Source organism: Aquarana catesbeiana, linkage group LG03 (genome assembly GCF_042186555.1).
Source record: "Aquarana catesbeiana isolate 2022-GZ linkage group LG03, ASM4218655v1, whole genome shotgun sequence".
Classification (NCBI taxonomy): domain Eukaryota; kingdom Metazoa; phylum Chordata; class Amphibia; order Anura; family Ranidae; genus Aquarana; species Aquarana catesbeiana.
Window position 1 is genome coordinate 362582007 of NC_133326.1, and position 12133 is coordinate 362594139.

At 39.2% G+C, this 12133-nt stretch overlaps 1 protein-coding gene across 1 annotated transcript in view; it reads right to left on the reverse strand.

Annotated features, from left to right (window-relative positions):
- Nucleotides 1-12133, reverse strand: part of STK32A (serine/threonine kinase 32A) — a 313145-nt gene that overhangs the window by 152371 nt on the left and 148641 nt on the right. Inside the window, exon 5 of the mRNA XM_073620615.1 lies at nt 7128-7301. Within this exon, the coding sequence (XP_073476716.1) occupies nt 7128-7301 (174 nt within the window). The remainder of the gene's footprint in view (nt 1-7127; nt 7302-12133) is intronic.

The following is a 12133-nucleotide window of genomic DNA, read 5'->3' on the forward strand; positions in this document are numbered from 1 at the left end:
TATTACCTCCCACACCGATCACAATATTCCTCCTGACAATGCTTTCTCCTACTTTTCTTTCCATAATGATGGCACCATTTTTGTTCAGGCATCATCAAGGTTAGCATCTTCTTCCTGGACTGAGATGCTGGTTCACAGATGACACAGTCATGTAAATCCTGGTGCCTGTGCAGCATTTGACTGTGTTTACAAATGTCTGAAAAAGATCAGGCCACTGCTGTAGCCTCTAACCTTGTGCCCTACTACATAGTGATAATGTTGCAGTCCATTCACTGGAATAGAGAAGGAACCACTGCCTCCGGCCTGCAGCAAACTAAATACATCATCTCAGCCTAGGCAAAGTCACTGGACTGAAAAGTCTCATCTGCTGATACTATCATTGCAAAAATAGACCCCTAATTGAATGGTATGAAGGTTGTTATTATCAAAATGTTTTGTTATTATGGCCCTCTCTAGCCAACAACAAGTTTCCCTTTAATTCCCCTACAATAAAGTACAGGGATTATAACGCAACATATTATAAACAATGTTCATAATGTGATAACATAAATCATTATTTGCTATATTTTTTAAACATTTTAGATTAGGATGTACAATATATAATTTATTTTTCTCTGGTGCTGATGGTGATATAAATTAAAACAATATAGATTGTAAAAGTCATTGGTAATGGCATTTTCTGATGGACTCGACCAATGTTTCTTTACTCAGAGGGATCTCACAGGTATGGTATATGCATAGTTATATTTGCTCAAGCTGGACCAATGTAACTATGTACAAATGGCATACCTGGAATTCTTCTTTATACTACATATTTTGGATACAGAAGATGTGCATGTGAAACAACTGGTGGAACAGATTATAATTATGTTCATATGTATGGGGAATGAAAAGGTTCACTTTAAGGAGGAACTGAACTCTGGAAGCTGTACCTATAAAAAAGGCAGGCAGGGGGCCAAGGATCAGTCATTAGTTTTGCCTGTGGTCTTCCTGCAGCTGGTCCTTTCCCTACTGACTTACCATGCCTTGTTCTGTACTGTGTTTCTGTATGGAGGCAGTCACCTTGGGCTTTTGTATCCTTATATCAGAGCCTCCAGCATAAACAACAGTAAGCTGCACAGTAGTAACATAACCAAATCTTATTCCAAACCACCTGAGGCTAGTAGCAGTGCCATAAAGTGATATTAAACCGTCAGTTTTTATGCACTTTCACTTACTGAGTTTACAGCTTCTTTTTCTTTTGATTCTTGCCTGTGCTCCAGTTTAAGCTGCTGCCATGACCCAGCTTTACTGTTTCAGGGTGGCTCCCTTGTCTTGCAGCATCCTATGGAGCCACCATTGCATGCAGGGATCCGAATTGTGTCTCTCTACACTGTGATCATCAATTAAAATACACAGACCCTCTCCTCTACAAGCTAACAGCCTGACTCAAAACTGTACTATCCACTGTTAACTCTTTCCTGGGAAGAGAACTGGAAGTTCAGGCAAGCAGTAAGAGAGAGCAGGATCCAGCAACATTAAAAGTTGTATACTGCAAGTGCTTGGGCAAGGACTTTAACAAATGGTTTACTGGAAAATATTGATTTTATTGTGTTTAATGTGTTAAACTAAAAAACATGGAGGGCAACTACTTTACGCTCACACTGCACTGTACAGCTATGAAGCGCTGAGACTGTAGTTACAGGAGTGCCTAGGCACACTCATACCAGGAAGTGCATTGCTATTTTTCAGAAGGAATTCCAGAATAGGTACATGTTTCAGGGTATTACTTCTATTTATGATTCTTATAATACCAAATCTTCACTATTTGAGTAAAGTTAAACTTTAGGTACTGGGGGGATAAACTGTTAAGAGTTAAATTTAGGGTTTTGAAAAGGTTTTAGGTATTGAAGTTAATTTTTGATGTTAGCTTAAAGTTAATTTTTGATGTTAGCTTAAAGCACATGTAAAAGCAAAACTTTGTTTGGAATAGTTACATCTGTCCACATTTTATTTTTGTTTTGTCTCTGATGAGATTCACTCCTCTTTTTGCCTTGTGACCCCTGTTATTGAGACAGAAAGCAAGGGGAAATCTAAAATTTAAGAGCAAATGGTGAAAGCAAAAGGAAAGATGTTCCAGTGGCAACTTTCCAAGGTAGGCATTATCCTCATTTTGGAGAAGCTTCCTTTCACTTCCTGTTGCATCTCCAGGCAAGAAGTCAAGGGAAATTTCCCTCAGCAGACTAGCAAATAATGGGGCTTTAATGCTTACCTACACTGTTCAAAACTAAAGGAAAAACACGTTGGCTATACAGTATATACCTTTAAGGATTTGGATGAGGTTTGGGATCAGGGCACGTGGAGCACCACGTTTTCCTTTTTTTCACATTTCTGTCTTTGGGCCAAAAGGCTTACACTGAAAACTACAGACACAGGGAATGTGTGCTAAAGACCAATGCCCTGTTATTTCTTTTTATTATATGCACAAATACTAATCATATAGTATAGTTCTTGCTGCAAATACATTTTCTTTTTAGGTATCTTTCACGCATCTCTCAGTAAAGATGAATACGTTTGAATTTTAGTTTTTGGTTGTTACTTGTGTGGTGACTTGTCCATAGCAGCAAACTAAACTAGAAAATGTCTGCAGTTCACCGGCTGCATCAGCATGATGTAATGCAGTGGATGGGCACAGACAAAAGCCAGAAGTTATCAGGTTATCAGGTTTGGCCTACATATTCAGTCTTATTTGTTAAAAAATTACAAAAAAAAGCAGGAATAAACTGCTAGACTATGCTTGTATCATGGGTCTGCATGCACATGCAAATGTTTGCACAAACAGCAATCCCCATCCCTAAACATACTAGATCTAATATTGATGTTCAATGCACATAGAGCTGTCCCAATTTTCTGTGCATATTGAGTATCCAAATGTTACCTTTATGACTTCTACTCCCAAAACAGGCACCACAGAATGGACATGCCAACATTTTTCAGAGAAATAAGAAAAAAAAGTATTTCAAAATACAATGCAAGTTATTGCACATGTGCCAAGCTATATGGTATATCAAAAAACATGGGCTTTGCTATTGTAGGGAAAGAGGCAACATACTGTACAGTTTGTATGTTTTTTACAGTCTCCTTTCATGCTAGCCATTTGCAATTGATGTGGCTTAATTCCTATATGGTGTGCACATTTAAAAATGAGAACATTGGTAAAAGCCAAAAGTAGTAGAGAACATTCCGTTTTTATTTTATTTTAAACCATGGATGGTGGAGCATACATTCCTTAGTCAACCACTTTTGTTGGTAAATTCCACCTATATATTCTGTAGACTGTGCGCATGAACTCAAACACACTGTGGCTGCATAATAAATTATGTGCTCATACGATCTGCTAGTTATTGTGCATTTGCACATGAACACCTTTTACATCAATTACAAATGGCTACCATAAAAAAAAACTTTCATTTGTAAACAGGCTAATTGCTCATACTTAGTGATTTCAAATAGTGTGAAGCAATAAAATGTCTCAGTTTACACCAGTATCCTTTAACAAGACATTTTAAATCACAACTTCTTGGCTGAAGACGATGGCAGTATAAAGACATTGTGTTTGTTGCAACAGTAGAACAGCGAGTCTTACTGTATAACATGAATCATCAGAGCTATCATAGAGATAGTTATTCATGGTATTAAGATATATAAATCAGACTTGTAAAGGGTGTTGCAGAGACACACTGATTCAGACATTACATCTCCTCCCTTGGTTCTGTGTGGACCTTCTGCCAAGATAGAAATTGATTTAATCGGCTGTCAGTCTTCCCAGCAGCCTGAAGTATGACAGCCCATTACAAAGTGTATAGCAGGAGCAGCCTGAAACTCCCTGATATGGGCTCATTTCCATGTTATCCACAGAGAAACAATTAATTTATGTAACATCGGTTTTTACGTGTATGACTTCAGCAAACAACAAGGAATTGACAGTCCTATAGGACATCACGTGGCTTAAATACTTAAATGCTCATTTTTCTCTTTTTACCATTATCTATATTTAAAAATAACCTCCAAATTAAATCAGTAATATAAGAAAAACCAATCAAAGTTGTGAAATAGCCACTCTATGCTTTTCTACACACTTTGGGGTTGATTTACTTAGGCTGGGTTCACACTATTGCAAATTGGATGTGGGTTCTCCGCATCCAATTCGCAATAGCAGGAGATTTTGACCAGCTCTCTAGATACTGTTCAAATATCTCCGGTGCAGCTCCGGTACAAATGTGCACAGGAGCCCTGTGCGTCTTTTGGTCCATTACAGGTACGAATTCAGCCAAAAATTTGTGCTAAAATCAAAACCGAAACGATGAACGAGGACGCACCGGACCCCTACTGTGAGCTGCATGCGAAGATAGTGTGAACCCAGTCTAAAGGGAAATAAACCGTGCACTCAGTAAGTGCAGTTGCTCCAGAGCTTAGTAAATGAGAGGAAGCTTCAAAAAATACGCAATCACATGCAATGAAAAAAAAACAAAAAAAACCCAGCATTTTTGTTTGTACATGATTGGACGATGGAAGTCATCAGAGCCTCTGCTCATTTACTAAGCTCTGGAGCAAGTGCACAGTTTATTTGCCTTTAGTAAATCAACTTCTTTGTGTATCTGTAGCCCTTCGCCACTGACTTAAAGTTGAACTATAGGCAAAACTTCTTTTTGGATAGAGCAAGGGAGGGTATAACCCCTGTCAGATTTTTTTTCGTCATCTATGTCCCATTGCGGAGATTTTCCTTCACTTCCTGTCCCATACCCAAACAGGGAGTGAGAGGAAATCCTTGAAAAATAAGGGCTTTCCTTGGGGAACCCCAGGTCACCAGAACCAATGTCCCCATCGGAAGATTTCCCCTTTATTACTTTTCTGGGGACAATCCAAAATTTGTGATTTTCTTTTACTTTCACTTTCAATGATAATGGTAAATAGGACAAATAGAGAGGGTGAATCTCCTTAACGGGGCACAGACAGCAATACAAATTGACAGGTGTTCTAATTCTTCTCCATTCTATCCAAAACGAAAAAAAAAAAAAAGTTTTGCCTTTAGTTATACTTCAATTGAATCTGTCCCCAAAAATACGCCCAAACACAACTAAATGGGAGGTGTTTGTAACTGAGCTAAGCATCCATCACTGTGATTCCTTAAAAATGTTGTATACTTATCCCCTGTAAGTACCCCCCCCCACCTCTCTTTACTTCCTAGCACCTCCACCTCCCAAAGTCATATAATTACCTGTGCACACTCCTGCCAGATCCATGCGGTGTCCCAAAGAGAGATGGCGGAGAAGATTTACTAAGACTGGCGCACACAGAATCTGGTGCAGCTGTGCATAGAAACCAAATTTCTTCTAAGTTTTATTGTCAAAGTTTAATTAAACAAGCTGACCTTAGAAGCTGATTGGTTATTATACACCGGATTCTGTGTACCTCAGTTTTTGTAAATCCCCTCTAGTGCCTCAAAGGGAATGGATGAGATTTTTCCCACTCATATGCAAAAGAAGTAAAGTGTGACAGCACTGGGGCTAGGTGATTAGCCAAGTGCTGTCGCTGTGAGGGTAGGAGGAAAGTCCCTAATTTTTTGTAAGCTCCAACTAGAGTGATTTAGAACTTTCACAGGATTTCCTTGTATCACTTCCATCAGCTGAACAGGAAAGTATGTCCTGCCATGGGATTGGGTAAAGGAAAACAATTATAAAATACACATAATAATTCCCTGTACATGGAATCATTAGCTTGTATATTATCCAGTATATGATTCTGTCAGCAGAGAAAATAACTACATATGATGTAGTAATACATATAATGCGTACATACCATCCTCATTTGAACATTGTAAAATGTATGTTTTTGTTTTTTGTAGATACTGGCGAGGTTGAAACCCACAAGGCCTTATGTTTGCATAGACTCCAGCAACAAGATCTTGCAAAGTCAACAGCCTCATTTTTTGTAAGTTATTCCACTGAGTCTACTCCAGTATTAGTGAGTGGAGTAAGATTCCATGGCAAAGGAAAAGTGTAAAGTCGGGAATTCTGGAAGAATCTTTCTACTGGAGTGATAGTTTATTAGTCATCTTCCTAGCATCCATCTAGCACTAAATTATGAGTTTTGGGAAGACTGACTGTTTATTCTGGCCACACGTACTATTCCAAAAAAACATACTGACAGACATCAAGAAATTTAACTTTTCCAGTTGATATGGATAAAATGATGCACAAAAGATTTTGTCCCATTTTCTAAAGTGAAAAATAAACTTTAATAATGAAATACTGATAGCAGAGTGTTAGGGCAGGGGGGTCCAACCAGTGGCCCAAGACGACTATGAATGGGGCCCAACACAAAATCTTAAACTTCCTTTTTTTTTTGTAAACATGCTCTAACACATGTGGCAGTGTCTCTTTACTGGACTTCTATAAGTTTTATCTCCCGAGAAAAAAAATATCCCACTCTTCACAATCATGCCTTATTTATGTCATCAGTTTTTGGCAGCACCTACATTTGTGAGCACCTATTCTCAATGATGAAGCACACAAAGGGCAAAATTAGAACCAAAATATCTGATGAGCACATTGAGAATTAATTGAGAATTGCCACACCATCTATTAAACCAGATATTTATGCGTTAGTTTATCAAAAACAGTGTCCAATATCACACTATTTTTTATGTTGCCTTCTTTTATGTTTATACTATAAAATATTACAGAAAAAAATAAGTTTTATTATTCAGATAGGCACATTATCTGTATCAATTATCTTTAACTTATGATCTGCCCGACTATTTCTGCTCATCAGCTACCTTATTGTTAGTGTATTTTATGTGTGTCCCAAGATTATTCCTCTTCTTCCAATGTGGCCCAGGAAGGTCAAAAGTGGGACATCCCTGTGATAGGGTTTTCCAGCACAGTGGCAATGATGTTATAGGCATACTAGCTTTCCTTTTACTTTTCCCTCCTTGACATTGTACTGAAATAGTGTATATTTACTAAAACAAATCAGTCTGGCCAATCTAAAAGTTTTCCTAGGCTGCAATATACTATGGGATTTAAATCCTGATTACAGGCTAAGCAGAGAGGAGTAATGCTCACACTTTAGAGATATGGACTCACCGGTGAATGATATTCTTGCTCTGCAAATAGTCAAGTGCCAAGGCCAGTTCACAGATGAAGAGCTTTACAGATGCCTCAGAGAAACGTATATTTTGCTGCAGATGGTATCTAAGGTCACCACCAAGGAGAAGATCTACAACCATAAACATGTCCTCCTCATCTTGAAAGGAATACCTGGGGTAAACATAATATATAATAATTTGATCTGAATAAGGAAGACAGTATTAAACTTTACATTAATGCTTGTATTTTTAATGAGATACAGTATATTGGAGAGTATTATATTGTAATAATCTTTTCCATGTTAATGTTCTAATAAATACAAAAGATAATAATGATCATACCAATGTTCACTTGAAGCTGAGCCGGAGTCTGCTGGTAAGCACATTTTTTCAGTTTCCCCTAGCAAATTTGTTTTATTTACACTGCCTGCAAAAAATGAGCAGTGCAGTGTACACTTTCTGCATCTGTAAGTGGAGCTGAGTGCCAGGATAATGCAACACCATCACACATGCATATGAGCTATATCATCACTGGACGCTTAATGGTTGAAGCAAGAAAACACCAGGAGAAACTTCCATGAAAATAGTGGCAGCTATAAACCAGGTAGGGAGAGCATGGAGCTGTTTTCATTAGAGCAGGGCAAATTCAGAGGTAACTTTGCCATAATGAGCAAATATACCATGCATACTTCCACATTATGGCAAGCGCTCCCACTTGACCTCAGGCCCTAATTTTTCCTTTAGCACACTAAGAGGTCTATTGATAAATGTTTTCACACAAGATTTACAGCTCAGATTTACAAATTGTTTTAATTGGAGATGACTTGAAAAATGTATGAATATTGGATGAAAGCTGTGTAAATCTTGTGTGGAAACACTTATTAATAGACCTTTTAAAGTACACCTAAAGGCTCCTGTGTGACAGTCTAATAGTCCCATACCAAGTTAAAATGTGATGCACAAGATTCCTACAGTAAAAAAAAAACATTTTTACCTCCCCTATGTGAGACAAATCCTCATTCATTGTATCTCATACTCTACCCCTCTTAGACACTGCAGATCACAGAGGGAGGGATTCAATAACAGTGCTGTCAATCCAGAAAGCAGTGGGCAGGACTAGGTGTGGCAAGGTGCTGTTTGGCAAGTTACAGGCTTCTGAATTATCAATGACAATGCTGATAGCCACAATCCCTGCAATGTCTTCCCACTCCACTGTAGTAAATGTAGGCACGGCTCTGGGGTTGATCCTTGCACATGATTGGATGACTGAAGTGAACACAGCTTTACCGTATTTACTAAGATAAGCGGAAATCACTTTTCAAAGCCAAAATGCCATACTATTTGAGCAAAAACATCCCACTGAATACTAAACTTCTTTAATTAAACTGATTTTGGTATTAAGTAAACTGTTAACATATTAAAACAGCAGAGGTAAATTTAAGCAAAGAAAAAAGAATGTCAATTTGTCTGCATGTGTTGTTTGCTTGCTGTTGTCTGCTGTGCTGTTAGCCAGCAATTTGTATTCTTAACATAACCAAACCACTACATTACTGAAATGTGAAAATAATTCAGGCAGAATCAGCTTGTAAATCCATGTAATATCTAGTAAAACAAAGATTCTTCTACAAGAAGGAGCAATAACACTGTTTTCTCTTCCATAATGATCTTTATTGACTTTCAATCTCTATACCCGCAAAAACTATGAATGTTTTATATCTTTTTAATAGTTATCACCATTACTATTCATAAACATCCCACATTCGATGCAATACTAATAAGACATTCTTGTCCTTCTCTTCATAAAGATTTCCCTGCACAATGTTCAAGTCCACTAACTTTACTTACAGAACTGTTTTTGTGGAACGGAATTTCAATATGCCTATCAAGCTTTTTTATAAATGTTTGATGAATGCAGGGAAATAATAAAAACAATAATTATGATGGCAAATATTGATGGCATAGAGTTGTTAATATGTATAACTAATTAAAAATTCACCATAAGTCCTCCTAAATGAAAAAAATACAAGCAAAACTCACTGAAAAAGTACAGAAGTTCCAGATAGGCTGGCAGCCATGGATGTCCCTCTACCTTCCTGCAGGATTTGTTCCAGACCTTCTGACCCTTTAACAGTGCAAACAGATTGGTCCACTCTATATATAATTTTTTCCTTTTTGTTTTCTTTACTTCCCTCCCTCTCTTTCCCCTCTCCCCACCACAAATTGGTGTCATTGCAATTATCTGCTTTCTCCACCCTTCCATTTTGACAGTCACACTCATTAGTTTATTCCAGTCACCTAATCCACTCTTCTTGGTTATTGCACATTTTTTTCTATTGCATACTGCTTTAATATCGTGTTACTTTAAAACAATCATGTAATACTGGTACATCTCGGACCATACTGTGTTTATGACACTTTTATGTACCGGTGTGTGCCAAAAAAAATCCAATATACAGATTGAATAAGAAAAATTTACCACAAACGGCATGATTTTATATCAGTGTAATAAAAAATATTAAAGCTAAAGTTTAGTTAAGGCAAAAAAAATCGCTACAGCTTAATCACATCACTTAACTGTAATGAAGTATGTAATGAAGTATGTCCCACACTGTGCAGCAGGCAGCTGGATCCGGGGAAAATCTTCATTGCAGGGATGCCCCATTCTCTTCATGGCTCGGAAACTTCTGCATTGCAGTGGTTATTAGCTTTGGGTCTTCAGTCAGAACTTCAGTACAGATGAACTGTCAGGGAACCACCCAATCCTCTTCTATTGAGAAAAGTTCTTTCATTAATCACATTACTTGTAACATTATATGTGAATGGGGGAAGAGTCTGATGAGTCACAGGATTCTCTCCCCCATTCAGAGATTTGGTGCAAGCAGTGTAATCATTGAAAGAACATAGCTCAATAGAGGGGTACAGAGGAGGGACAGGTCCCCGTCAGACCACCTTTACTGCTGTTCTGCCCAGAACTCAATCTATAACCATTGCAGTGTTGAAAGTTCAAAACAAAGAAGTGGACAGACATCCCGGTGTCTTATCGAATTCAGTCCCCTATCATATAGTGTCCTCCCTGTACTGCGCAGGCGCAGTACGGAGGACAAAAGAGACTCCGAAAGTCTCCGAAGTTCAACAGCTGATCGTCAGCTGTACACGGCGCCTGCGCATTTATTCTTACCCTATGTCCAGGATCATTCCCTACTATCCAAGTGGACATAGAGTTAGAATAAATATTTGCCGAGCGCAGCGAGGCCGTGCCCGAAGCGTGGCGAGCGAAGCGAGCCCGCGAGGGGCCCTCTTACACTGCCATCGCTAACAGGTGCCCGAGCGCCGTGTACAGCTGATGGTCAGCTGATCAACTTCGGGCATTTTCGGCATCTCCTGCTCCTCCGTACTGCGCAGGCGCTGCGCCTGCGCAGTACGAGGCGGACACTATCTGATACGAGGACACTATATGGCAGAACACCGGCAATAAAGATTTCTCCAGGATCCAGGGTCTGCATAAGGTGGGACATACTTCATTATAGGTAATGAGACTAAAACTGTAAGGAATCTTTTTAAGATTAGGTAGGAATTGATAAATGGGGAGAGTTAGAAATGCAATTTTGTACCCATTTGAAATGACAAATTTGACCTAGAGGTCTGGGAAATCTCAGATCCATACTGGCACACATGCAAACAGACTTTACCCCACTCCTCCGAGTAAGGTCATCCTTTCATTGTTAACAGATCAGGCCTGGTGGACTCAGTAGTCCAGGGCTGACATAAAATGCTTTGTTTTACACTATGGGGTTTATTTACTAAAGGCACATAGCCTGTTTGCTGCCCATCTGTTTGCTTTTGAGTTGATGGAGCCAGCTTGGAAAATAAGAATCAGAGTAGGGTCATCCTTTCATTGTTAACAGGGAAGGTTTGGTGGACTCAGTAGTCCAGGGCTTGCAACAGAAGTAAGTGTTAAGCCTTGGTTTGCCATAGATGTCTATGGAGAGTGAAACTACCTCTTACACTTGGTAGAGGTACTGTAGTAGCCATGAGAGCAAGATACTTAGGCTTCTTATTGTGGAGTAGGGGTACGTTTCCCCCAGTAACTTCCTTGATGGCTTTATCAAGGGATTTCACAAATAGGTGGATACCATCAAAAAGCATACACAGCAGACAGTTCTTAGAGGTTCAGCAGAGGAAACTTTTAGTCATAAAAAATCCATATTGATAGAGGTAAGCTCTAGATCATACCGATGTGGCTTTGAAATCGCGCTACTTCAGCGTGATTTCAAAGTCACACATCAGTGCTGATTTCATTGCAGCTTGTGACTTCATTTAACAGAAGTCTATGCAAGTCACAATGAAATTAGTAAAAAGTAGTGCAGGAACCTTTTTCATAATTGCTGCAACATCAGTTGAGGCATTATGAATGGTTCCTTTGCTTGCAATGGGGTTAGACTTGTCATGCGATTTGGTACTGTCAAATCACATGACAAGTCACACACCGGGGTGAAAAGGGGCTAAGGGCAGTGGTGGCTGGTTGGTGTTTATTTTTTGGGGTTGGCAGGAAACAATTAATATTCATTCGTTATTGTCACACAACTAGGTGGGCTTTGGGCGCAGTGCTCTGCGCTCGGAGCCCACTCTTTTTTAAAGCCTATTAGAGCATCTGGCTCTAATCACATGCTTCAAATGAACACCCCTACCATTGGAATCCATGTGTCCAGCGTCTCTGTATGTAGATCAGGGGGCTGGACGCATAGATAGGGGGGCGGCGCCCGTGCGCCCCTAATACACAGGCCGCCACTGGCTAAGGGACATGCTGGAGAATTCTCTAGAGCAACACAAAACAATAAGGCTGAGGGCATCAGCTAGAATTATTCCAAGAGAGCAGGGACCTCAAAGACAGGTTCCTGGTCTCTATTTATTTGTTTTGTCAAGACAGCAACAGTCTGGCAAATAGATATGGCGGCAATAGCCAGCTGCTGAGCTGGACCTGCAAATGGGACCTTTAGGAGGGCT